The sequence below is a fragment of the Nipponia nippon genome, unplaced genomic scaffold (assembly GCF_047370975.1).
Source record: "Nipponia nippon isolate SJK-2023a ecotype South Korea unplaced genomic scaffold, ASM4737097v1 scaffold_5, whole genome shotgun sequence".
NCBI lineage: Eukaryota > Metazoa > Chordata > Aves > Pelecaniformes > Threskiornithidae > Nipponia > Nipponia nippon.
Genome location: NW_028262369.1, coordinates 71,897,627 through 71,925,613, shown reverse-complemented (window position 1 = coordinate 71,925,613; position 27,987 = coordinate 71,897,627). Strand labels below are relative to the sequence as shown.

Here is a 27,987-nt window from a genome sequence, read left to right as displayed (position 1 = left end):
AGCTCCCACAGAAGTCACTAGAAAGAATGCTCACAAGCACCAATGTAAAATTAGGCAATGGGATTGCGCTTGAGAGCATATTCAGAACTACCAGGTAACTTGTACTTCGTTTTGTCCTGGTCTGTGTTCATTTATATTATGTGATTCAAATTCATATAAGCAATCTGCTCTTGACACCCAGAAACAATGCTTTGAGAATGTATGTAGGTCACTAAATCATAGCGGTTAAAAACTGAAATAAAATTGGGGGCAAAAAATAAAGACATCTTTGTACTCAATTTTTATTTTAAGATCTTTCAAAAATTGTTGCTTGTAGAAGGTAGCTGTTGAAAATGCCCCTTCTGCTATGAAAGTGCCTCTGATTGGAGGCACTAATGTTTTATCCCTCTCGTATATGGTGATGTAAAGGTAAACCTATTACCCAAGGTAATAATTGAAAGAACTGGAGGGACTATGAAAGAGCTGCACCCATCCTCCATTATATGAATAATAATAGATGAAGTAAAATTGTTTGCACATAGCTTGGCAAATAAAGAAACTGAGGAAGATGAAAGCTAGGACCTTTTGCAATCATTCTCTAGCAAGCACTGAAGTACCACTTTCCACTTTCCATCTTTTGAAAGATTTTAAGCAGAAGCTTCTGGCTGGAAGGGTGAAAGGAAAAGAAACATGAAAGTCTTAAGTGAAGTAACTGCAACATGAAATGCTTCTAATGCAAATAAAATCCCAATAATTTGGTATATAAAACTGTGCTTCTAAACAGAGCATTCATATAATGCACGCTCCAAAATGGATTTTGGGGGAAGGAAACTTATTTCTTAGTTTCTTTTTATATTTTGCTCATTACTTAACTGCAGTCATGACCCATAGTAACTTCTCATCCCAACATGCAGCTGTGTACCCATTACTGATTTCAGTGCATTTTTTGCCACATAAAAAAAAAAAAAAAAATTGGGAAGCGCTGCTGTCTTCATCTTCAAGACCCAGAGTTGAGGTTGCGAGAAAGATTTGTTCAGCACCACAGAGGAACTATGCAGCAGATTTGGTAACAAAGAGGAGGTGTCCCTGCTCTGAAAATGCTTGTGTAATTGCTAGACCCTCTTTGTGAAGATGTGAAATCTGTACTGCTATTCACTTATGAAACATTCTAATTTACCTTGAAACATGTATAATGCATCCATTGCCTAATTATAAGATTACAGAGGCATGTATTACATAATGGCATCGCCATCAGAAGGATCCTCAAAGGCAGATAACAGAAAATTTTAAACACGAGAGATCTGAGAATCCGGATATTGCTACGGATTTTGAACCTTATGACAAAATAGTAAATTCATTAAATTAGGGAGCTAATGAAATTGTACAGTAAGGGTCTTTCTGGCTTTGATGAGGGTTGATGTATACACAAGAAGCAAATCAGTTAAGTAAAGACTAGTCTATAATTACATAGATTCACAATGGAAACCCATTTAACATTGATGTTTACCTTTTCAGTTTTATGTATTTTAGGCCCAGAAGCCTTTGAGTGCTTAATCTGTTTTCCAGTCATATCCATCTACAAAATAGTAATTATTATAATTATAAATTAATATCCTCAGTGAATAATATCAGGAAATAAGGATGGGTGATCAAAAAGTGTTCAGTACTGCTAACGTTGCATCAATTTGTCATTGTCACTCTGCAGAGCAAATCTTGCAAGGCACTTGGTGCATGCAGCGAAAGCTGTAGGTTACTTGCCAGCAGGGCAGATGTGGTTCAGTTTATTGACTCTTGGTGAATTTCTGTGTTGTTGATTAGACAGCTGGACAGGAGCAGAGGACATGAACCATTGCCACCTGGTTGTTTAGGCAGGGCTCTATGCTCTCATGCACATGCCATGAGTCCTATGAACTGACACAAGTTTTAACTGCTAAATTCACAAATAGCATGAATCCAAAAGTAGCATTGTTTGGAGTTGGTGTATTTGAAGAACTCAAGTTATTTGCAGATGAGTTAGTTTTTGCTTGAATCTACTTTAAAAAATCAAATAAAAATCAGTGGCATGTGTGAGTTATTGAGTTACTGTTGTAGAAATTTTTTTTTAAAGAAGGCATGTATAGTGGTACTGTGGTAATTTCTTTGGATTTGCAGGCATAAGCAGAACCTTGCCTCATATGTAGAGATGTCCTTGCGCAAAGTGTGTGGAGGCAGTGTGACTGGTTCCCTGCTTTAGCATCCATCATTTACACAGTGGTCAAAGGCTTCTCAAAATTTACAGCTTCATTCAGAGTAATAGGGTACAGATTAGTTCCGTATCAGCTAAAAGTCCTAATGTTCTTCCCTGCTGCTGTGTTGAGATAATGACAGCACTTTCTGGATCACTGGTAGAGTTCATATCTTTGTCTTACAGTGTATCTTTTCTTTGCCTTGTCTACTTTTATTTTCAACTGGTGGTGACAAAAGAGCACAGCTACCCCTTTCCTTCTACAGATCCTGGCACCTAACATGTCCACTCAGTTGCATAAATTTTTTTGTTATGGGCGATGGTGTTTGTTAGCAAAGAAAAGATTCTCCTTATACTGTGATTTCGAGAATTTATGCAGGGCCAACCGAAGTCTGACTTAGAGCGCATGCCTGTACTGACCCAATTTAGACTGCATGCCAAGTTTGGAGTTGTGCTTATAGCATAGTGTTAAAAATAAACAAAACAAATTCAGAGATGCTAGAAATAAATGTTGTGTTGTCCCTTCCCACTTAAGTGGTACGCTTGTTTTGAAACTTAACAGCAGATTGAAAATGGAGAAGAAATCAATGGCTTCTGTACAAGTGGTTGGAATGGTGATTTTCCCTTTCTTTTAACAACCTTTTATACAAACACATTTTCCCATACGTTACCACAGTTGTCTAGAGAAGAACTTCTGTATAATAATTCATCAGAATCCACTTTCAGTAGTGTTTTTTCTTTCTTTTAGCTGAATTAAAAAGGTAATTTTTGTGGAGAATGAATGGCAATATGGATTCTTTTTTTTTTTTAATGTTGTATTGGAAGGTGAAAATCTGTGTGCTCTAAGAAAAAAAAGGAAAGAAGGTGTTTTATTATTTATCTCCAACACCCCTATTTTCCATTCATCTTTATGCACAGGAGTGATTTAGGCTATGCATAAACGTACTGTAAAAACTACAGCCATGGGAATTGTATTCAAACACATGAAAGTGTGGCTTGTTTTAACCTGAAGCAACATGAAATTGAATCATATGAGTATATAGCAATTTTGTTGTGTATCAGTTCAGGCAAAGTACTGCGTAGATTTATATTTGAAGTTGTTGGTATAATAACCCATGACCGCTATCCCAAGGTACTGCTCAACTCCCCTTTCTTTTCCCCATAAAAAGCAAAAACCCATAGATCTGAACTGATGAAGCTCTACAGCCTGAAGAAATGGAAATGTCCTTCACTTAATTTTAAATTTGAGTGAAATATTATTTGCTAAAACATCATTAGACATACTCAGATTTCCTTAACCTTGGGGCATATTTATTAAGGATATCAGCCAACTTATTTATGTAGTTAGGAATAATTAGCAAGCAAATATGCAAGAGCCAAGGTATGGAGTATCCTGCAAGGAAGCTAGTATTTAACTAAATGCTAATTTCTTTGTTAGCAAAGGGATGCATTCAATTATAGTTTATACTTTTAAAACACCTCAAAACAAAGAGAAGCCAGTGTTTCACATCTAGAAGGATGTGGAAAATGCAATCAGGATGCTACTAGCTATTAGCTACTTTGTGGTTTGCTCTGAACCAGATTATTCTTATTCTGAGTGTAATTTTGGTTATTGAAATAAATATCTCAAAACGTAACCAAATGAGGACCAGGCAGAGCTAATGGAGATTACTCTTCAATTTAAACAATGTTTTGATTCAAATACAATTAAAAGAATACATTTTGGGAGATCCCCAGTGAGAGTTATGGTATTAGTGGGACAAAAAGTGGTTTGGTATTTTAAAATCATTATTTTGTTAACCATGTTGTATGCATGGAACACATTTGTCAGGTTGCTTTGGGTTGAAAGCCACTTCAAAACTGCATTTAAGAGCCAGTTAGGTTCACTGGAACATTAATGAGGAAACGGAGAAGAAGATGGCTCAGAATTCTAACAGACTTTTCAATGTTACTGGCTTATAACAGTGATTTAACAAATCATCTCTTGAAGAGAAAGACTTTTTAAAAACAAAAATGTCATGTGTTTAGGAAAAAATATATTGCTTATGGCTGTGATTGTCTTTGGGATCAAGGGCCAAGAGAGATTTTTAAATTATTCTGGCTTATGTCATGAGTAACTTTCTGGTACTGTCAGATTAGATGTATATTTTCTGAGGCCACTCTGCAGAATAAATTTTTAGAAATTAACACAATGTAGTTTTCTTAGTTTAAATGACTTTCAAATTTCTGTTTGTAAGATCTATAAGTAGGGAATGAAACAAAATCATTTATTAAGTGATAGGGGCACTGCGAATTGAATTGAAATGAGACTGAAATTAGGTTTATTCTGTATGAAAAGAAAGGCTTTGAACAAGGTCAATTCTGTTACTCAGTTTTACACCAAATCTGCATTGATGCAATCGAGGGGAAGGTGAGCTTTGACATAAAGGCAGAAGTGGGCAGGAGGGAATATCAACTTTCTGGACTGGTTTTGTAGAAATCTTATAAGATTCAAGGAAGCTTGCTGTGGAGCAGACTGGGAGCATCCTATGAGCTGTGATGGTGATAGAGCTGAGAAGATGGTAACACATGGTTGAGGTGGTAGTTTCATTTGCTGCTTTAGTGTAAGTTTGAAGTGAGTTGGTGTGTTAATGCACTTAGATTATTAAAGTGTTGGGAGAAAATAGCAATTAAGTTAATGTATAGCTGCTATGAGAAAGAAAGTACAGATGATAACAAAGTAACTTTTAAGAACAGTTTGTTATAAATCTGTTCCCTACATTTTGTCTTAAATCTGTTCCCTATCAATGTTTTCAACCAGTGAATGACAGATTAGATTAGGAACTTGTGTTTTAACCCTAGGATTTTGGAAGAAGTGTTAATGACATGCAGGAGATGCGTAGCGGGGGAGTTGGATCAGTTTTAGCCCAGTACGGTTTCTCCGAAACAGAGGTGAGAGAGGATTAGAGAAGACAGCGAAAGTGTAAAAGAAGCCGTGATGGCCTCAATTAGCAGTGTAACCTTCAAGAAAGAGCAGTTGTTATGCCACTAGAAGAAAGTGAAGAAATTTATATCATGGTGGCTGGGAAATTGTAAAACAATGTTATTTTCTGCCAGGAGAAAACCTTTCCTTTAAAGGTAAATGTGTCTAGTGGACAGCATCAACTGTACTGCTGGTTCTTCAACAACAAGTAGTAGTCATAATGAATGCAAGCTTAGGCATTTCATTCTGATGTGCTGATACACAAGATGCATCCGTTGAGGACATTCTCTGAACACAATTGAATTGAAGTATTAAATCAGTTATAACAAAGTTGTTCCGAAAAATCTAATTGGAGAAAACCTTGTACAGGTGAGAAAAAGAATCCAGGATCTTGGTTTGGATGTGATTTATTCCTGTCTTTGAATGTGCTGAACAGGGCATCCCAAATGTTGTGTTAGATGCCGTTTTGGAAAAGGTTTACCTTTTTTACCACATAAGTATAAATTATCCTTGGCCCTTGTGCAAGCTTTTTGCTAGTCTCACTGCTTTTCAACATGGAAATGAACAGGAATCTACCAAGGACTCGTAATCCTTCAAGAATGAGTAGCTGGTGGATAACCAGGTGGCCCCAGAACAGGAGAGATGGGGCCCTTATGTGAAGTTTCACTGTCACTAGAGAGGGGAGGAGGGGGAATTACTGAAGGAAAATATTTTAAGACAGTGCAAGTTCACCGTTCCTAATACACACATTTTATTGCTCCAGTAGATCTTAGTATAAAAGCCTGTGGCCTTTGTACACAGTACTACAGGGCAAACCTAGAACAGCAAGCAGCATTTTCTAAGTGATGGTTGTGAGCCAACATTTGGCACAATTTCTCTGAGTGATTTATGCAGCTCCTAGATGGGGAAACGCTTCACCAAGAAAATAAAAATGGCAGGAGAATTATGTCATTGGCACTATCATTGACTAAAATTAATTGATGGTGCAGTGCCTTCATTATGATGAGAGGGCTGGGCAAGGTTACAGTTCATCAGAAAAAACAGTGACCAATTTGTAGCTTTGCTTTGTTTTCATGTGTATAGAAAATCATGGAAAGCGATGGATTCTAAAAAGCACCGAAGTATCATTTTGTATATGTGGTTTGGGAATACAGCCCTTGTTAATTGATTGATGTATAATAAGAAATTTTATATTGGGCTTCCTGTAGACTAATAAAGGTATCAGGAAATTTGTTTTCCAGGAAATTCTTTGATGTTTCAGTCTCTCTTACTATTTCCCATTAATTGTAATTTTAATCCTTGTTGGTGTGTCTGAGTGCAGAACTGCAGCTGGTCCTCAAAGGTGTATGTCAGTTTGTCCAGCAGAAATGCAAGTGACTTTCACACGTTCTGAAGATTTTAAGTAGCTCTTGGGCAATGTGCAAAACTGATCTTTCAGAAAAGAGATGCTAAGTTGAATAGTAGTACCCTGTATCTTGTGAATAGTAGTAACGCCTCCTTGTTTTGGGGAAAAATAATGTAATGGTACAGTGATTGAACTGGGCAAAAGGTGGGAAACTGGTTATCACAGTTGGCCGCAGCATTGATTTGTGCTTCTCTACACCATAGTTGGGAAGTAGTTTGTTGACCTTTAAGTAATCCTGGACTGTATTTTGATGCAAACTTTCTGAGGCAATACAGAAGGCTGCTTTGTACTAAACCATTGAAAATCATGCAGCTGAAATAAAATGGGTACCTTGGTTATCTTGAGTGGGGCACAGAAATGACAATCAAAAGATTATATGGAAGGACATGGATGCATTGTAGGGTGCTTTTACCATTGCTGAACAATACTACTTATTTTCTTAAAGCAAAACAGCACTCCAGAATATTACCATAGGAAATCCTAATACATCTGATTATTCATAGCATAGAAGGTTGGGGTTTTTTACCGTTTGTTGTAGTTGTTGGCATAGTTTAGAAAAACAAAAAGTATCAGTTGTTTGCTATCAGCTGGAAAGATTTGTTTGGTTCAGTAATATTCCATCTTTCGTAATCTGTGGTCTTGCTAGTCCCCCAAATGTCTATGCTTTTATTAACTAGAACTTCTGTCACTTGTATTTCAACAATTACTTCAAGTACTGACAATGAATACCTAACTGGCTTCTGTGATGAAAATGCGGTTCCTAAATAATAGATGTTACTTTAAAAGAGCTGGTATGTTTTGTACTGACAAACATTAATAACTTCATGAACTAAAATCCCCTGGAGATCCAGGGACATTTCAAAATGTGAAGTCTTGGTTTGATTTACAAGTTAAGGAGAAGTTTCTTCTTCTTTGTGAATGTATTTACTCCCTTGCACTGATCCTTCCCAGATTTTTGTTTTGATTTTTGTGCTTACAGTCCCCAAATTAGGTGGCTTCATTTTTTTTTTTTTTTGAAGTGTTTTGCATTTAGCAATTCTAGCTCAAGAATATGTAGTATGTCTAGTGTCTCATAAAAATAGTTACAGTTGAAATTTTGTTATAAATGTTTTCCTGATATATTCCAGTCTGGTACCGCACATTCCCAAGTGGGATCCTCTTGAGCTGAAATTTTTCACAGTTAGTTGCAATGTAATTACTTTTTGATGTTGCAATATAAAAATAATTAGAATATTTTTGTTTACTCGAGTTTTAAGAGTAGCCAGTATTTTCTCCCTGTTCAGAATCTCTCAGGTGCCTTTCTGCAAAGATAGGCCAACACTCTTCGAATCTTAGAAAAGAAATTTCCACTTAGCTCTTGCTTTTTTCCAAAGCCAAGGAAGGTAGCCAGAAATATACTATTTTTGTCATCACTGAATGATTGCATGAATTTTTAACATCACACGGAGCAGTGTTTTCAAATGCTGTTTTGTGGAACAGGACATGTTACATACTTCCTAAATGAAATCTTCAGTTACAAAGTTTTCAACTGTGGCATACAAAGTATTTCTCTCCTGTTAGTCTTTTCCTTCTTTTCTCTTGTCTTCTCCTTGTTCCCAGAGGAAACAAGGGAAGGAGTAGGTTTCTCATCCAATGGACTTGTCTGTGCCACTCCTGTTCAGTCTAATGAAAGATGGCCAGCCTAAAAGTCACTGCCTAAGCATAATATCCCATGAAATGAAAATTACCCTGTGGAGAGGCACACATATTTTGCTCAAACTTTGATATAAAACTTTAATTTCTGCATTTCCCAATTTTTGTGTGTGTGTGCTTAAACTCATAATGCTAACCTTGTAGTCTGGTAAGAATTTTTTTCATTTTCTAATCATTTTATTCTTCCTTTTTTCCCCTCCAGTATTAAAATCTAATTTTTGTGTGTGAAGCTGGTGTGTAAAGTATGATTAAGTTAAATGGATTTATCCCTTTTAATAATGTAAAACTTAGTTTCAGGCAAACCAAGTCATCAGCATAGTTTTAAAAAAATGCTGTGAACCTTGGTATCGATATTTTTTTTTTAAAGCTCCTATGTACTGTAACATAACCTACTCCAACTAATTATCATATATTATAGTGGTTGCCATTAGTGACTGCTATAATTAAGGTTGCAAATCAGTTTCCATTATAATCCCTTGTTTTCACACAATCATAACTTGTCAAAACACTAACCTTTGGGACTGAAGTTTTCCATGGTTGTTAGAGGTAAATTTGGGGGGAGGGAGGAGGAAAAGGAGTGTGAACTATCCTTATAGCAAATCATTGTCTGGTCATTTTGTGTTATAGGATCAAACTGCATAGCAAGGAGGTAAATAGTTATCATTTCCAGGGGCCAGAAAAACCTAGAAGAAAGGTTAAAGGACAAGCAGTACAGAATTGCCTTGAATTCTGGTTGCACTTCTAATTTTGACTAGCCCCACTGCTATTTTGTTTTGCAGTATCTCTGCGTAACACTGCAAACAGTATTAGTCTTACTTTGTTAGCATCTACCTCCCACAACAAAACTGCACTATGTCAATTTTACTGATAATCAGATGACAATCAGATTACAAAGGTGGAGAAGAGATACAATGGTCAGTTGTGGATTCATGATTCCAGTTGTGAATCCCAGTCCTGAATCTGATGCTGGGTTTGGAGGGGAAAAGCTTCCCTAAAAGTGAAGTGGGGAGGCAATATAAGAAAACTTTTACTGTGATTATTTTCCCAGTAGTAGCTCTTAAATGTCAATAACTACTGCACTGTTCTTTCCTGGGTAGAAAATAGCACATTCCTGTGTCGCTACAGGTAACCTTTTATGTAAACTTTTTATGGTGACCACTATGCAAAGCTGGTGTAAGTTCCCATTTATAGTTTTTTTGGTACGACTTGGGCAATTTATTTTATCATATAAAGAGATCACGTTTTAAGGCATAATATGAGGGAGTACTTGGGCAGGTGGAGTTGAAGGATAAGCTTTCAACCCTAACGTTCATTTCCTGTGCTTGTTTTATCGTCCCTAACATTACATTAGCACTGTTTCTCTGCATAGAATTCATTTTAAGAAATGGTGATTGGTTCTTCCCCTCAGCCCTCTGGGACAGTATTTTAATTAGTTTCTTGAGATACATGATAATAAACTAAAGTACAGTTACTGAAGAAAAATTACAATTTTTGTTAGATTCAGAAATTGTTCCTCCACTAGTCTGTCTGCAAACTGTTGCTACTGTAAACATCTTTGTAAGTTGTTGTGAACTACTGCAAAGGTACGATTTACAGACAAAATAAAATAAATCATAACATAGAAAAAAGCATAAGACTTCCAAAAGATCAGGTTTTGAGAGACCTCATTGTCTGCAGAGGGTCCTGTGGGTCGGTGAGATGTCTTGCAGATGGGAAGGTTTCCACATCTGGATTCTTTTTACCAGTTGAGGTCTTTGATCTGAAAATGTTACAACTGTCCTATGCCCTGTGATTTGTCTGGCAAAATGAGTTATTTACAAATGCAACTGCTCTTCTGACAACTCAGTTTTCAGTGTGTAAGTGCTGAGGTCCTGATCTGTGACCCACAAGGACTGCTGGTAGTCCTTTTATTGGTTTCAGTGGGCTTTGATTCAGATATTTCGACTTTGAAGCATCCCAGGTAGATTAGGTAAAAAAAGGCTTTTTATAAAATTATTATAATTTAAAGATTTAGGATTCTATGTGTCTGAAATAATTTGACAGTGTTTCAAAGGCTTGTGAATTTAAATAAGTTTCTGATCTTTGTGTCTTTTCTTTTATTCCTCTAGTGGCAGATGAAAGCAAAGTTGGTTTGTTGGCCGGACACAAATCGGGTAAGCTGTTTTCCTATTTTAGAGGAAAAGTCAGCAACTTGAAAGCAGTATAGGCAGTAAATGAAATCAGCTTACAGATACTGTAGTGACTAAAAGAGCTGCAAATTAAGGCATTACTTTGTATGCACTGACTCCAAGTTGTATGATGATGAATTAGGGATTGTTCTTTGCCAGGCAGCCTATGTAGCTGAGTCATTTGCAGGTGTAAGAGAGCTGTAACTTTTTTTTTTCAGCACAGGTGTTCTAAACTGAAGAAGATGCCCTTTGAAATAAGGGCAAGTGTAACGTGTCTTTTGGAGTGTGGAGATTTAAACAATATACATTTTGAAAAATATAAATATTTCTTGCTTTCTCTCCTTGCTCCAAGTTCCACTTTTATTACCAGGAATATTGAAGATAACACTAAAAAAAAAAATCTACAGATTAAAAAAAAGAATGTCAGAGCTTTTCCTTTCATTGTGCTTGTGCAGTAGAAATAATTGTGGTTTTCCTAAACTTCTCAGGCCATAGTAATAAAAAATAATTAGTCCATACTGCTGTCATTACTGTACCTACTTATTAAATAACTTCTGCAAGCCACACCATGGTTCTGTACAACTTACAGCTGTATTATAAGAACTTTCAAGGAAACATCACATAAGATTGTAATTTTTCACAAGCCATGGATAAGCTGACATAAGAAACCTTAAACTTTCTAGAAAACTCCAGTTATTCAGCAGTCTCTTCTGATGTTAGAAAACCCTGAAGTTTCAGGCTACCCCTTTGTAGAGTGATTGCACGTTACCTTTTCCCACCCCTTTGACAGAACGAAAAAGCTGAATTCATGTAAAGGAAGGTCAACGATGAGATTCCTGGTTGTTTATGGTATTCCTTCTCTGTGCAACTGGGTGTCCTTCTTTAGTTCTCTAGTGTGGATTTTCCTTATCTGAAGACCTTTTCCTGAACTTAGTAGACAAATTCTTTTTAAATTCTTCTGGCATCTTTCCTAAGTCTGTGAACTTCTTGGATTCTCTTTCTGAATCAAGGGGTGGTTCATATGTCTTGTAACATTATCACTCCTGGGGAGAAAAAATTCTTTCAACTTTTTGTTTTGGGAATGTGAAAGCTTCAAAGAAATGATCTTGTCAACTTGAAGAAGCTAGGAGTGTTGCCCTTGAGTTTTTTCCTGTGCAGAAAAATTACTACAAACATTGCAACATCATGCAGTTTTCCAAAGATCAGTGGAATTCACTGCTATCAAAGCGTATTGGAAGGAAACCTGGTGAGATCATAACTCTTTGGCAATCAGTTGTTATAGGTACATTAAGCTTTATAATATCACTTTCAGCAGCATTTGATCTTTCTTCTGCACACTTCTTCAGATTCTTGAAAACCATGGCTTTGAAAATTTTTCTGTGTGAAGACACCTGCAAATTTTATATGAAAATGTGGACCCATGCTTGTTGAACTTCGGCTTGCTTGCTTTACTTATCCTTCATAGACCTACCGCATGTACCTACGATCTTTTTTCATAGACTAAAATCAGTGGTCAACAGATCACCTAAGGAATAGATACAAAGATCCTCCAGGTTGTTTCTTTTTTTCCTCCTCAGACTAAAAGGAGCTAGCTAACTTCTGAGAAGGTTGGAGTGTAAATGATTTTTCTTGATTCTGTGCACCTTAAATACTGTTCAATTACTGTTGAAAAATGTTTCTCCCTTCTCTTTGTTCCGTTTCCTAACCCTTCATAAAGAGAAATCAAGCTGCAGTTTCAGCTTTCTCATTGTTCCATTCAAATATTTATTTTAAAGGTTTGTTCAAGAACAGGGTGTTCTTTTTCTCTGGTCCCTTTTTACTGTATGCTTTTTGGAATTATATATCATATATGTATCTTGCTGGCATTCAGTCACATCACAGAACTCTTGTTTTAACATCACTCATTGTGCTGCCTTCCTATAGGTATAGGTACTTTTTTAAGAACGCGCTAAGGGAGACATTGTGGCTTCTTGTGCGGGGAGCAAAACACCGTTATTTTCTCATTACAGAACGAAGAGCTTCCATCCTATTCTAGACTTCAGGAAATTAAATATATTTCTCTACAGAAATAATTATCACCTACTAACATTCAATGCAATTATCCCTTCTCTCCTTCAACATGACTTGTTCTATGAAATACGCAGTTGAGTAATTCTCTCTAGGGAAATATCCTTTCTATTCCTTCTGGGGCAGTGGCTCTTCAAGCATTTAGTCTCAGCTTTTGGTATAGCTGCTGTGTCCCTCGCATATTACATGTTACTGAGCAGCAGCAGGAGTTAGTAGCGTGTATTCATTTCAAAAAGCATTATCACAATTCTGCAGAAGACCAAGGCATTAGAAGCATCTGTAGCTGTAGCCCCATCTTTCTGTCTTTTTATATATTGCACCCACAAATAGCAGTTCCTTTTTTTTTTTTTTTTTTTTTTTTTTTCCCTTAAAAGGTAGATTTGATTTTTAGAAGCATGTCTGGACACATCCTGAGCTTGTAAGCATGTTCTACGGGAAGATGGCTGGAGACTTGTTCCTGTATTTCACCCTCACAGAAATGCATTTGTGAATTTTGGTTCTCATAGCTGGCCTGTCCTTCATCCTGCTGGATGGAAGACTCCTGCAGTGCTTACAGGTGTTCTTAGTGTTGCAAATGTTTTTCCACAATACCATTGGCAAAAGCACTGGAGTGCTGTATTGATGCAGCCTACTTGGCCCTTTCTGGAAGAGACCAGAGTTCACAATGTGTGTGTGTAAGGCATCCTTTGAACCCTGTAAGGAGCATTTTGTCTTCTGTAAGCTTCCTGTGTGCTCAGTAACGGTGTGTCTGCATTCCCTAAACTCAGTTCCAACAGTGAGAATGTGAAGCAGACAAGTGGTGCCTCGATCTTAAAGCAGAGAAGATCCCTGAAAATTCACAAAGATGAAAAATCAGCAAGCTTTAGCTCAGTTTTTCATGAACTCTCAGCTTTTTAGAAAAGCGATTCCAAGACAGCTAGGAGCTTACCCTTCATAAGGAAGGGCAAGACTGTTGTACATCAAATATAACCTGATTTGTATCAAATACTGAAATCAAGTAGTGAATTCTTTGCAGCTATTTTTATTTTTTTCTGAAATTCTTTTTTTTGTGTTCTGATTTACTGCTTAGAACACTTTTAGTATTTATTGACTGTCTGCTGAGGTCTCCGCTGACACAGCTCTTTCAGATGATGTAGTGCTGGAGAAAAGCTGATGAGTCTTTCTTTATGAGCTCTGACATATTAATTAGCAAAATGGGCAAAAAAGCTTTCCTATTTTTATTTTAATGTCACTAGACCATTTTTTTGGCTGGGGTTATGTTTCGAGAGAGTTTTGAGACAAGATGAGTTGAAGATCTTATTTTCTTGCTGGCTGCTATGTAAGGAACATGTGACTGGGCTATGGATTAGTACTGGCAAGACTGAATGATACAGAGGTAGCTCTGTTACCAAGATGAATTTGAATTAGTGCTGTATGGCAAGAGATAGGGTTAGGACATGAGTAGGAAAAGGGCCATTGGGATAGTTTGAAGGATGCTTCTGGTCAAGTTCTGCCCCTTACTGTTAATTTTGCTGACAGTGCAGTTACCAGGTTACTGTTCAGCCTGCGGGTAGGATTAGTGTTCTGGGAAAGAAGGCTTGAAGATGTAGGCATACAGCTAAATCCTGCAAGGTCAGGGCTTTGAATGAGGTCTGAGTGCCGATACGTCTGGTAGACCTCCAGTCTGTCCTGCTTTGTGTATGGATAACTGAGCTGTGGTTAAACTGGGATTCAGATTGGGACTGGAGATAGTTTGGAATAAAGTAGGTTAAAGGTCTTGGTGTATCTCTGCATCCTTTAATGCCAGGATGTATTCTGCACTAAATAAATTTTACTGAGGTTTCATTAAGGCTAGAATGAGGATTAAGATTATGGTTTAGGATATAAGAGTGGTTGAAAAGTTAGGCTTATTGGTAGATTTTATATGACCCACTGGAATAGGGTATGGAAAGCACAACAGATTAAGCTTCATCGTTACCTTCAGGAAAGGCTCTCCAACCTATCATGAAAGTCATGGTTGGATTGGTAGGTGAAATAAGTCTATGAGATGCTAAGGTTGCATCTATGCAGGTGTAAGCTGAATGTCCCCTTTGGCTTTAAAGTTGAGTGACACAGGATGATCTCCATCTGTGCTCTGAGCCTCTATTGTAAAATGGTTTCAGGTTGCCTCTGGAAGCTGTGCTTGGTGTATCCTAACTCCTGAACCATTTCTAGGCAGTGTTTGTGAGAGCAGAAGAGCTGTTATAACATTTTTATAGTGTAGATGATTGCATTCGAGTAAACTCTGGTGTACCCAGCCACTGCTAAATTTGCAAATATAAACATAACCTATGATTTCAAGAAGCCCAGCTTAGTTTTTTGCAGGGACAAAGTAGGGTCTGGTGCAGGGACAAAATAGGGTCTGGTGCAGGCAGAATCCAGTGTGTTAAAGTTTATTCTGATAAAAGTGAGAATAATGACTAGGCTAAGCTTATTGCTGTAATTTGAGTTCAGACTTGGAAGGGCAGATAAAACCAGGGAATTTTTTTTTTTTTTCTTTTTTTAACTGGAGGAATGCAAAGGTTGAGCTATTGGAACACCAGCAAAATCCAGTGGTTCATGCATGCTTATGTAGCACAAAAGGCTTGCTTTTAATCAAGAATTTTGTTGGGGGTTAATAGTGGGGTTAAGAAGGACTACAGAAAGCTTAGTGGATGCTGCTAGGCTTGTGTGAGAATGAGACCAGTGCCATTGCAGCAAGTTTGGCTTCTGTTTTGCAGGTAACGCAATTATGTTGAAGAGGTGCGTAGAGAAGTTGTGTTCTCCTCTCCTCATGCTAGATCTCAATTTTATTAAACAAGCTTTCTCACTGCTGTAAATGTCATTAAAGCTGAGCTTTTGGAAGGGGGCATTGGGTTTAGTACTGAGTTCGTAAGGATTTATATAGTAACTAGATCCACAGTCGAAAAAACTCATGTAAATGGCTGAGCTGCCTGGCGTATGCAGGTGCCTGTCCAAACAAGGACACTATCTAACTGAAAGCACGTGGCATATAGAATCTCACACTTGTCTTTGCATTTGTGAGAGAAGAAAAAGGTTCATCTTAGCTCATTTTATTTCTCTTTGATAATAAGAGTGTAATACTTGGCTGTGTCAATCATTCTTGCAAGTGTGAAGAGGAATTGCCTACTTTGCAGACTGCAGTATACTTTAGCCATACCGACGTAGCCTAACCTATGTATCTTGGCTTGGGTTCTGGAGGCAGGCAAACTGTGGCAGCACTGGAAGCTGTGCAACATGATTTTCCTTTAATTCAGCCAGTGTGGTGCTTGGTGCTATTTCAGTGTGACTGACACAAAAATAAATGCCAGTATCTTTCTATGATGCTTCAGTATACCATACTACCCATAACCCATGCCTCTTTAAGCTCTGAATTGTTAAGCTATGGATTAAGTTTGATACTTTATTGGTGGGAATATTTTTGCAAGATTTTCATTCTTTTACTGATACCTTCACTTTGGGCTTCTCTCCCTGGATGGTTCTTTTCTCGTGGTGGTGGTGGTATTATTGTTGTTGTTGTTGTTGTTGTTGTTGTTATTATCAGCTTTGATTATGATTCTCCAAGCAAAGTGTTCCTTTGGCCATATAGTTCCACATAAATTGTTGTCATCAGAGAATCTGTATCGACTCATGCAGCCAAGAAACAAAAAATAAGATTCCTCTTTTTCTGCAGGTCACTTATAGAGTTAATGTTTTCTTCTATACTTATGTTTGGTAAGGTCTAAAGTCAAAGATGTTACAGTGAATGTATTATATTGTTGCAGTTTATAAGGATTTCTAATCCAAAAGTTAAAATGCTTAACTTTCATTGAATCTCTGCCTACTGTTGTTTTTATCTTATCTTCAAACACAGCTTGTCTAGTGAAACTAGGATGATACATTAATTTACTTAGTACTCTATGCCAGTATGGTTTTACTACCCTTTTTTTTAGTGGACTTTATTTTTTAAGGTGTTTTTTTGTTGGTGGTGGTTTGTTGTTTTTTTTTTTTATATGTATAATGGTTTCCATGTTATAGATTGTTCTAATCATCTACATTGGTTAGAGCTGGGGGCAGGGCGGGGCTTGTTTAACACTGCCTAGTTGCACAAGAACCAAAACTATGCAGTGACCAAGCCTATGGGACAGGACAGCACAATACTGAACTGCTGGGCTGCAGGATTTTTTTCATGTCTTAATGGTAAAAGTCTAGAAGTCTGTAGGAATAAATCCCGAGCCTCCAATTTTCATGAGCTTACTCTTAAGAATTATTGTCGAGAAAAATGCTCTTTCAATTTTGTCTAGCATTTAGAGTGCTAAATGTGAAGTATGAATGTTTAGTTGGAAAAACTTTCATTTGTCTTTTGGAACTTCATGTATTTTAACCTGTCAGAGATAGGAAAGTATATTGAAACAAGATGAAAACAAAATTAGAACTCTTGTCAAGTTCTGATTTTTTTTTTTTTTTGAGCAAGAGAAACTGAAACTGGGCATTGCAAATATTGATTATTTTTAAGAGGCTATTAAAAATGGGACTGATACAGCAATCTCTCTCCTCCCCCTCCCCCGCCCCCATCAAATTGTATGTGTTTCTGCATGAGAAGTTTAATTTTTTCACTGACTCAGGAGAAGGAAGGTTGGACACTTGTCAGTTCCTGTGCTTCAAACAATTACTCTAAATTAATAGAACTTGCTGTATTGTTGAATTTGAGTGAAAAGCAGTTTGTTGGTCAAAATCTCTTCTGAGTGCCAGGCTGGCAGTCTTTACAGTCCCCCTTGCATGCCAAGCCTATCTGGCTGATAAGCAGCTCTCACGGATAACCTAGTTAGATGGTTCTCCTCTATGGAGGGAAACAAGCTCTCCTTTTTACTCTGAGAAGAATCATTTTACGCCCCTGGTAACTCACCAGCTGTAACTATTCCTTTGACAGCTTTTTTTCCTTGTTTTTGAAGACTTTATTAGCTGTGTGATGATGATTGTTGTGACCCCTTTTTTGTTAGGTCCTGAGAAAGTCATCTGTTGATAAAAATCCCTCACTTTGAGGGTGCAGTTTGATGTTACGATGTTGATCTAAAAGCTTGCTGCTGCCATAAGAGGCAGTCTTAGTGACCATACCTCCTACCCGCAGCTGCCTGGTTCCCATTACTTCTTTTATTCCAGTCCCACAGCTTAGCTGGTGAGACGGTTGAGAGAGCTAAACCATCCAAAAAATAAAACAAGAATGACAGAAGTGAATAGTGTTGGGCTTATCTCCTTGAACCACTCATTTGAGAGAGACAAGCTTGCATCCCAGTAGAAGGGAAACTCAGCAAGTGGATGGACATGAGAGCTGTGGCTTTCAGGGGCAGCTGTCTATTAAATCACCTTATCTGCCATGTCAAACCATATCCTTATTGAATTCAACTGCCAAACTTGCATTGATTTTTTTTTTTTTTTCCCATTTTTTTTTTTAAGGCTATTTTACTTGCCATGGATAAAATTACTTTCCCAGTGGCAGGAGCAGGGAATAAAAAATAGCAATAAACCTCTGCAAACTGAAGAAGAGCATCCCTGCTGTCTCATCCTTGAATTGCAAGAATCTTCTCTTGAATCACTTACTCACTTTGATTTTATGAATTCTTTGTGTTCGGTGACTGACTCTTAGTGTGCATTATATTAAGATACATCAGAGCAGTGCCCATTGATCTTTCTTTGAACTATAGTCATTAAAGTGAATAGATCCGATCTGCTGAGAACAATAACAAACTCGCAGGAGAAACCTGTTTCCCTCAATGTTCTTGTGTGAGATTTAGGATCTAGAGCAGAGCTGAACGTAGACCAGCTGCAGCATGGATGCAAACTCAAGGAGCTGTGATTGAGGTTTATAACATAGCATAGTTGATTTAATGTTTTCCTGTCTCCTGAAGAGGATCACATGGTACCCTTGTATCATAAATGGCTAGCCATGTGTTTCTGCCCCCTTTCTCTCTCTGTCAGCATTATTATTCTGATAATTCCGTGATGAGCTGTTATGGGGAGCTAACCTAGCAGAAAAAAATAATTCTACAAAAAAGAATAGTATTCTTTGGTTTAGCCAAGGGAGGGAGAAAAAGAAAGTTCAGGAGAAGAGAAGAATGATTTTGTAACTGACGTTTTTTGATCCTGGGATCAGCCTGAGCTGAAGGAGGTTGACTGGGGTGGAGGGGGTAGAGAGACACATCTGAGGGAGAAAGTATGGATGAAAGAAGATTTGCAGATCTTCAGAGATTTCTTTGTCCTGAAAGAAAGGAGGAGTGGGAGCAAGTTTAAGTCTCTGTTTCTTGTCCTGAAGACTAAAGTGAAAGTGAGTTTCTGAGAGGTTTGTTTAATGGCCAGTGAAACTTGGTTTTGTGTATTTTTGACTGTGTGATGTTACTTGCTCTTAAAGGGCTATGGTTATCTTTTAGCTTTGTTTGGGCTGCTACGCCCTGGGTCTTGTCCTGTCCTAAGCAGTGAGAGATTGAGTAGTCCTTGGGAGCAGCTGAGTCTGACAAGCAGAGAGAAGCTTTCATACGTGCCAGTTGGAGTGAACAGGCAGCTCAGACAGAAAGGAGGACAATTTTCCTCAAGAACCATAGGGACTGGGCAGGGTTTCTTTCAGTCCAGCTGATCACAGAAAGCTGCTGAACCAGAGAACAAATGACCCTGTAAAAGCATAAGTTGAGCAGAAGCTTTTATATCACTCTGTCTCACCCAGCAAACGTGAATTTTCTGTACTACAGAAGTATAGTAAAACAACCCTAGTTTCAACAGCAAAGCCCTTTCCATGTTCCCACTTTAAGAACAAAAGTGCATGTACATCTACCTGAAAGTCCTGAACAGCTTGGACTTCTCTGTAAAGGAAGCTTGTGCCCTAAAAGCATACCAAAGATAGATATTTCAGTTTGACCACCATGAAATGAAACTTAAAGAGTTCCTACAGATAGAAACTATACAGAGCGCTCCTGTGAATGCATAGCAAGGGAAATCCTAGCTATGGAATGAAAGCTGTGACATTAAGTTTATTAGAGCAAGATGCTGGAGAGTGATTCTGGGTGTCAGGAATGCCTCATTTTTACGTGTGGGTAAGCTTGGAGTGGAAAGTCTGCATGGCAGTAATGATGGCCTTTTCTCAGAGAAGGCCCGGTTTGGCAGATATCCAAACTGCAGTCTTCAAAAATAAACAATAGAGGTGAAAGATTTACTTCTTTTCCATCACATCTCAGCAATATGGGAATTATGCATCACCCAATATGAATTGTTGGCATCCAGGGATTGCAAACCAACAGCCTTTTTCCTTGGGGAGTATTCTTTGCTCCAGGAGCAGAGAAAGGGGCAGGAACTTTGTTTAATGTGACCTGGGAAATTTCATGCTCAGCAGTTACCCAATGTTACAGCTCCCTTATGATAGAGAAGTAGAAGTGACTAGGAAGAAAAAAAAATCCAACACGCAAGAATTTTTTCCAACCAAGATACTCATCCATTCGTATTTCTTCTACCTCCTTTTTTTCCCCCCTCCTTAATTTCCTGAAGTGATTCTGGGCGTACTGTTGTGTTAACTGAGGCTTGGGGGCGGGGGTGGTGGTGTTTTGATGTTCACACTTCATAGTTGCTATTTCTCCACCAAATTCAGTATTGCTGAATATTGTTCTATGCAGAATTCAGTGAAGCAAATCAAGAGAGTATTAAAAACCCCAGAACAGTTAAGTAGTATAAAATGAAGTGCAGACTTTTAATGGCTGTAATGAATGCATCCACTTACCGTGAGGCCTGCTAGTATTTGAAATAAGCGGTCATCTTTCTGTGGTAAATACATTGTCTGTGTCAGCTTGCAGTGGACTGAAGGAGAGGTATGCTTGCAGAAGTCTGTTGCACGCTGAAATACTCTCTCTAGTAAATGGTGCGGTGCTGGCATGAGTTATCAGTTGTAGGCTGTTTGGGGCATGCATTCTCTTCCTGAGACCTGGTGATACTTTTCCCTATGACTGTCTCTGCTGAGCCTGCCACATTTCATGTCTTTGCTGAAAGTTTCTGCTTTGAGTTGGAGCTTCCTACTGCCTCATATTCCAGGTTGTTTCTGACACGAGAGTAGGAGAGCTTCCACTTCAGAGGAGTGGACGCGTCTATATGAGGATTGCTGTATCGGGCAGAAATAAAGCTTTCTGTGAAAGCAGAAGCAGTGTAACTGTGTTAGTGCAGAATTTCACACCGGCTAATAGATACTGCAGTTCTGCAGAAGTGGTTATTAGGACTCGGGATCTTGGCATCTCTGGAAACTAGAATATCATGCCCAGTAAGAATCGTTACTAAATATGAAGTGATTGGAGATGGCAAAACGTAAAACACCAAGCAAGCTGGTATTAACCTTAATCAAAGAATAAGAAACAATAAGTTTTAAGTTTGAAGAATGTAAGGAATTTGGTGTGCTTTTTATTGAAACTGTGGAGATTCAAAGTAAGGCACAACAGCCACCAAAACAAGTTTAACGTTTACAGTCCTGGGGACTTCTTGCTGTATGTTGATCTTGAAATCAGAGAGCCTCTCTGGTGATGGTGCCTGAACAGATGGCTCATGAAAGTGCCTGCATGACTGATAGTAAGCTGGTTTCCTTCATGGAACTCCCCCCTTGGCCCTCAGAAGAAAGCTGAAAACAGCAAGTGGATCCATCAGGTGTCCTGCATTTCTAGGGCCTTGTAAGGCTCTTCAGTCATTGGCCCTTTAGCTGGTGACAACCAGACTGCATCCATTTCAGAAAGCAAAATGAGTTGCCTCAGACTGCATCTTCTGTAATTGAGGAGAAAGTGCCGAGGTGATTCTAACGCTCCTGGGTAACATTTACCACCCTCTGCAGTTAGAACTGGAGCCACAGCCTTCCTGCCAATCTTTTCTCTGACTATTGGTTTTGTATTCCTTCAAGCAGTATCTGCACATTTTTCAGACTTTGTGGTGAATGATCTGCAGATGTTCAGGAAAGACCTTCAGAGTACTAGGTACTGAAAAGTTGGCTGTGATCAGTGTTGGCAACTACTGTGGGGTTTTTTTAGTTGCTTGTTGTGACCAAAGAAACCAACAGCCACTGTCAAATGCCTCATTTTATTAATCCTTTCCCTCCAGGAGCTGGGTTTTTGCTGGGCATAATACTCAGTGCTGGCAGTGGCTATCGTGAAGTCACTGGTGCCAAGGAGTTAATGAATTTGGAAAACTTCCCAGATAATACATCTGGCCCTCTAACTTACATTTTGGAGTATGAAGTATGAGATGTAGAAAGAAGAGCACTGAACTAAATGAGCTACTGGCTGAAGAGGGGAAGGGGACAGTTTTTTTAAACTAGTTGACTGAAATTTAAAAATGACGTAGCCCTGCAGATGATTTAACTGTTGTGGTTTTGTTTGGGTTTTTTGATTGGTTTTTTGTGTTATGTTTTTTTTTCTTTTGTAATATTTGCCAGTTACATTACCTTCTGAGGCTTGAATATAGACAGGGAAGCATTTTTAATTCTCTGCTTTGAATGATTCTTCTCCTTCATTTTTTATTTTGAAGTCCCATGATGTTGCCATGTCAATAAGAAGGATTTTGAAGGTAGCTGCCAGTAATTGATATTTCTAGTCCAGCTCACTTCTGGAATAGTATCTTGTACAGTGTTTGCCTTCCATAACATTTGAAATAAGGTTTTATTATATAAAATGGGTTGCTGGTGCTATTTATTAATACACATCTTTGCGTAATAAAAGCTGTGCAGAGCAATACAGTTCAGAAATTAACTTTGAAGGAAAGAATTACATTGTTATTTGTATGTCTCATGAAACAGCATTATTTTTAGTGGGTCTTTTTAATACAGCAATGCTACTTAGCACTTACCTACACAGCACTCCAAAAGTACCCAGAGTATCATCCCTAATTAAGTGTCCTACTGAAATGCTTTTTTCTGACCTAAGAGCAGAGTGGGAGAGATTTTTCTGTACATACCAGCGGCAACCCAAATGGAAAGCATTTTGTAGAAGAGTAGAAAGCACTTCTTTGAGTTACCATCGACTACCAGCAGGTACTTTCCTCTTACCTCCAGCAATGGCACCATGCTGCCCTTGCAAAATATATCAACTTCTCTAGTGTTTACCCTTTTTTCTGCCTAATGTCTCAATAGATGAAACTTCTCATTGGCCTTAATTTAGGCTTGCATGTGGTTGATGTAGTTTCAAAGCATTTAATTTTTGTCTACAAGTAATAAGCATGATGATTGATATCTTAACCCTATGAGTGCACAGAAGATCCCTTCTGACATGACACCAAGCTTATTTATGTTTGTTTTTTTAAAGAAACTTCAAAGCTGATTCCCCACCACCACCACCCCCCAAGTAGTCTGACATCTATACTGAGGCTATTCTATATCTGATTCCTGCCCCTTTAGTTCTTCACTTTCTGTTGTAAAAATCCTTTCTTTAATCCTTCCCTCCTCTTCAAGCTGACTCTTAAATTGAAAAGAAAACCTTTGTGGATTGGATATCTGTCTGGGAGGGGAGCAAATCTGTGACCTGAAAGCTTCACCTCCGGATTTTCAAGGGCATTAGCAGACTTAGCGCAGTTATATCTACATAATCTTTATTTGATTGAATTATATCTACATAATCTTTATTTCATTGAGTTCTTTTGGCCATTGTGGTACTAGTTCATGCAGAACCTTCTGCCTACTGTTCTGCTTATGGTTCCCCTCTGTCCCCTATGGCCAGGAGAGCATGCAGGGCATAGTCAGGTCCTGGGGACAGCTGCTTGCACAGCATGTTTCAGTATTAGTGTGTTTTGGTTTGGTTTGGTTTGGTTTGGTTTTTTTTCTGGGAGACCATCTCCGTCTCCTGTTCTCTTGCTTGCTTGCTTACTCCTAAGGGAGTAGGAAGGAGACATTCTGTCTAGTGTGAATAGTGGGCTTGGGGCAAAGCAGCAAATTCACTGGAGAGGGGCAGACCCTAATGCTCCAATTTGCCCGGTTTCAGAATGGTAGTTTCCTTAGTGCCATGTAGCAGCAAGACCCTGACCCTGCCGCACTGAAAGCTTAAATAGGGATCAGTTCCCTTCCAGTGCTATGGTCAGGACCTGGCAAACGGAGGGACAAACAGAACGAAGCTAGAACTTGGCACTAGGAGTTTGCATCTGGTACTGAAGGGTGATTGCACTTACAAAGGTTGCAAACAAAAACCTCAGTTAACTTGCTGTGGCAGTTTTCAAGCTTCTCTGTGCAGTAGGACCAGAACAGAGGATCTGGCATTGATTTGTTTGGGTTTTTCATGTAATTACAATTTTTGTTGCTATCTGCAGTTGGCATAAATTCCTGTATTCAAAAAAGGGGTTGTTTTTTTTGGTTGCCAGTTGTAATACTGCTGTTGACAAACAGAGATGTTATAAAAGAGAAATCCAATATAGTGCAGTTATTCAGATGCCTCTTATTTTTTTATTGCTTTATAATCTGCTCAGATGCTTAATTCTGAAAACAAAATGACAAAATTGTTCGATCGAAGTTTCTAGAGTTTAATTCTTTTCTAAAATACAGCACACTGGTTTTAATTTTAAAGGTACAAACCAGAATGAGCATTACATTCAGGACTAAATTTTGTCAGCCATTGCATCAAATAACTCACTGCTTATTACTGAAATATACATCACAAACTAGCTACAAAGAATAATCCTCAGTCTGAGTTTATATTAGAAGAGCAAATACATTTTAAAAAAAAAAAAAAGGAGAAAAATTATTTCTTACAATCATTCTTTTTCTTCCATCCTGTAGGAAATATTGGTAAATCATTAAGTTTCAGGAAAAAACTCTGGTCTCCTTTACTCATGGTTTGCTTTTTCTTTTCTCTTTTTGTGTATAAAGTATGGGTATAGCGTGCAGTAGTCACTGTGTTATCACCTGTTAAGTGTCACGCATGACACATCCCATTACAGATTCTGTGAAACTGGCGCCGTTTGAAGTAAAACTTTCCATTCAAGTGTCAGTTGAAGCGTGGGGTTTATTTGCTTTTTTGACAGAGGTTGTTCTTTTACTGTCTCCTAAAAATAACTCTGATATTTGTTTTTATTTAGGAGAGGAAAAGGTAAGAATATATGGGTAGAGGCTGGGAAGATAGCAAGCTTGGGGGGGGAGGGGCTAGAAAAGGATGCTGGGGATGGGGGAAAAAGGGAGGTTATGCATGTGGCTGGGTGGGAAGATGCAGGGTGGGAAAGGGTGACATAACTGAGGCAGAGGGGGAGATTAGCTTGTGCTGATCTAGGACAGTGGATCCGGAAACCACATGGGAAAGAAAAGGGTGGCGGCCAGCACTGCAGTAAAGAAAACTCTGCTTTTCTTTAAAACAAACAAAACCAAACAAACTAAAAGAACCCACACCATAAACCACGCACCTAGGAAACTGTATATACAAACTCTGTTAAAAGAACATAAGTTTGAAGGTTTAAGGTGTCTGAAGTCGGAAACACTAGTTCTAAAGAAGTCTGCAAAGGCAATTCGGACCCTTATAGTGGATGCTGGTGGTGTGAGACTTAGATAATCAAACCCTAATTCTTCCCGAAGACTTTACTTTCAGAGCACAAGAGGGATCTGCTTAAGGGTAACGAAGGCTGTTGTGTAAGGCCCAACCCTCACCTCATTTATTGTTGAAGTTGTAAGATGTGTAGCTGTTTGGTATAGTCTGGTTGGAGGATGTGGTGCTAGTGGTGTAGATGATCTCAGGGAAAAAGAAACAATTTTTCTGTTTTCTAGCCATTAAAAGCTGCTTGAATTATTTTCTAGCTGTGCCTGTGCTCCAGAATTGCTGGGTGTGGGGAGGTGTCTTTAAACCACATGTAGTGAGTAGTGTGTTCTTCACCTTGTTGGTGCCTGACCTGCATGATTTGCCAAAGTGCTGAACGTATTCAGGCTGCAACCAAAGTCAGTGGCAACAGTGCTGTGAGCCCACGAAATGCTAGATGCTAAGTATTCAGAAGAGGGAGCAGAGGGCAGGGGAATAAATTCTTGATGATCTTAGAATGGGAACTTGAATTTATCTTCATCCTTCTGTTTCAGTTCATTGTCTCTGAGGCACAGATAGTACACATTTATCTTAAAATGACGTCATTAGTGTTTATTAAAAAAATACTACTTTATAAGGTGTTTCAGAGAAAGATGCATGAAGGACTGTTTAATGCTGATGTCAGAGCAGATATTAAAGTGTGTGTTGAATAAGAATGTAATTGCTGTACATGTGTAAGAAAATATTTTTATATCTTTCCTGAAAGAAGGAAGCTGGAGTTTTGTAAATAAAATTGTCATAATGTATTTGGGACATAACGTGAAAGTCTATTACAATGAGTGCATAGAGAGAGATAAGTTAACGATGGACACCTCTGCTGTGGCATTCTCCAAGCCTAAGTGCTTTACTTTGCAATGTTAATAGCACTCTTTTAAGGTCATTTTTTGTATATAATTTTAATACATAGTCTGTTGCTTTAACCACTTTCATTAAAATTTCATGAGCCTTTTCAGAAAATCAGACGGGAAAATGCAAATAAATAATGCATTTTATTTAGTATGTAGTAGATACAGTATTACTGTATGTGTAAACAAATAAAAATGTTTCTTTATTAATATAGCAAACTATGTAGAAAGATCCTACTGTAGTCTATAAACCACATATGCTTTGAAGAATTGCTTTGACTTCAAGTAGCTAGTGCTGGGTCTAAACCTCTGGATTTGGAATGATATAGAGTGATAGTATAAAAAGATTAAGCATCGTAGCTATTGTAAGTAAAATGGGGGGTCATGCGTTATAGGGCATCAGATTGAAGCCGAAATCTTAAAGCATTAATTTTCTGAGAGCAAGTACTTAATATTTTATAAAATCTGATCCCTATATAGACTCTCTGCTTGCCTAGGTTCCCTTTTTGTTTTCTACCCTTCTTTTTCCCTTCATGGAAGAGCCCACAAGTAATCTTTTTAACATTCTGAGCTGAGCACTCCCCAGTCAGCACAGTGGTATATGTCCATGATTAGCTTACCTGTCTTTTATACTGCTCCTTCACCCTGCAAGACACCAAAGCAACAGAGGAAGTCCATGTAGGTAGCAAATGTTATTAATGACAAGAGATACGGACATGTACTTGATTGCTTCAAGCCCAAATAACATGTTCACTTAACTTCTGTTTGATGAGGAAAAACCCCAGCTTCCTAGCACCATATATGCAGATCAACACAACCCTCTTTCCATGTTTTTTTGGGTGGTTGGTTGTTTTGGTTTTTGGTTTTTTTAGAGGAGTCTTGGCTAGATTCTGACACCCTTTTGTATGTTTAGTACTTTTCAACTGGAGATGCAAGAATCTTCTGATACCCACCTAGAGTAAAAGAAACAGTAAAATGATCAAATGTAGAGCGAACTCTGCCCTTGTTTGTTTTGAGCAGTTACTTACCTTGCAGGTAGTCCTGCTCATTTCAGTGTTCTTCAAACCTCAGTGACCATAAATGGGGTTTTTTCGGACCTACATGGCTTGGCATTAAAAGCTCCACCTCTTTCCTTCTATCTTCTGTCTTGTTACAGCAAATACTTTGTGATCCAAACTAAAAGAAGGGAACTTGGACATTCTTAAGGAAGTTTTTATAGCTGAAGAAGCAGAGGCAGTAATTCTTCTCCCAGTTTAATGATGAGTTACACTTACAGTGTATGAGGAGTCTTCACATGCACTGTAATTTGCATTAGCAGAACAGAGTGCCCATTTTGTTAGTGATTTTTAGAAAATGGAAACCAGGAATGACTGCTCGAGTAAATAGAATCAATAAACAACGAAAAGGCCAACAATACTAGAAGAGCTAATACTGGAATATGCTTTTGCAATTTGAGCTTTTGTGTGTTTGTTGTCTTTGGTAGGGAATTGTTCTTAAACTTCAAATAGAATTTCTTAGTACCTTCATATGAATCAGTTGCCTGTAGGTTTCAGTTAAGCAGTTTAATTGCTTAATCAGACTAAGAAAACCTAGTGATTAAAATGTAACAGTCATATGGTGTAAGGCAATATCAATATTAGTTCTTACTCAAGGTAGCTGTTAAATCAAACTGAATGAGCTAAAAGGTAGTATGTTTGTAATGTGCTTTAGCGTACGGGAATATCATTGAAGTCTTCTAAGAGTTAAGAGCACAGAGACTGAAGAATGACAGAGTCAGCAATAAGACACTATTAAAGCTGTCACAAAATACCAACTCCAAATCAGAGGGCTTCTGCGCTAGAACAGATTTAAGGGTTGTTGGGTTTTTTTAATCTATTTGGAGAAAAATTAACCCATTCTGTGAACAGCACCTAAGCAAGAAGGGACTATTCTGTCAGAACTGAAGCAAAAACAGTTTAAGAGAACAGCAGGAAATTCTGTGCTCAGCTCTTCTATATTGCTGTTCAGAAGAAATGAACCACTAATGTAATCTTTAAAAGGTGAGGAAGGAACTTGTTATTAGCTCTGTTATGGGCTGATGCTTGCAACTTTCAT

General features: G+C 38.1%; 1 protein-coding gene across 1 annotated transcript in view; it reads left to right on the top strand.

Moving 5' to 3' along the window:
• Nucleotides 1–27,987, top strand: part of PARD3B (par-3 family cell polarity regulator beta) — a 427,889-nt gene that overhangs the window by 241,615 nt on the left and 158,287 nt on the right. Inside the window, exon 16 of the mRNA XM_087732270.1 lies at nt 10,371–10,415. Within this exon, the coding sequence (XP_087588396.1) occupies nt 10,371–10,415 (45 nt within the window). The remainder of the gene's footprint in view (nt 1–10,370; nt 10,416–27,987) is intronic.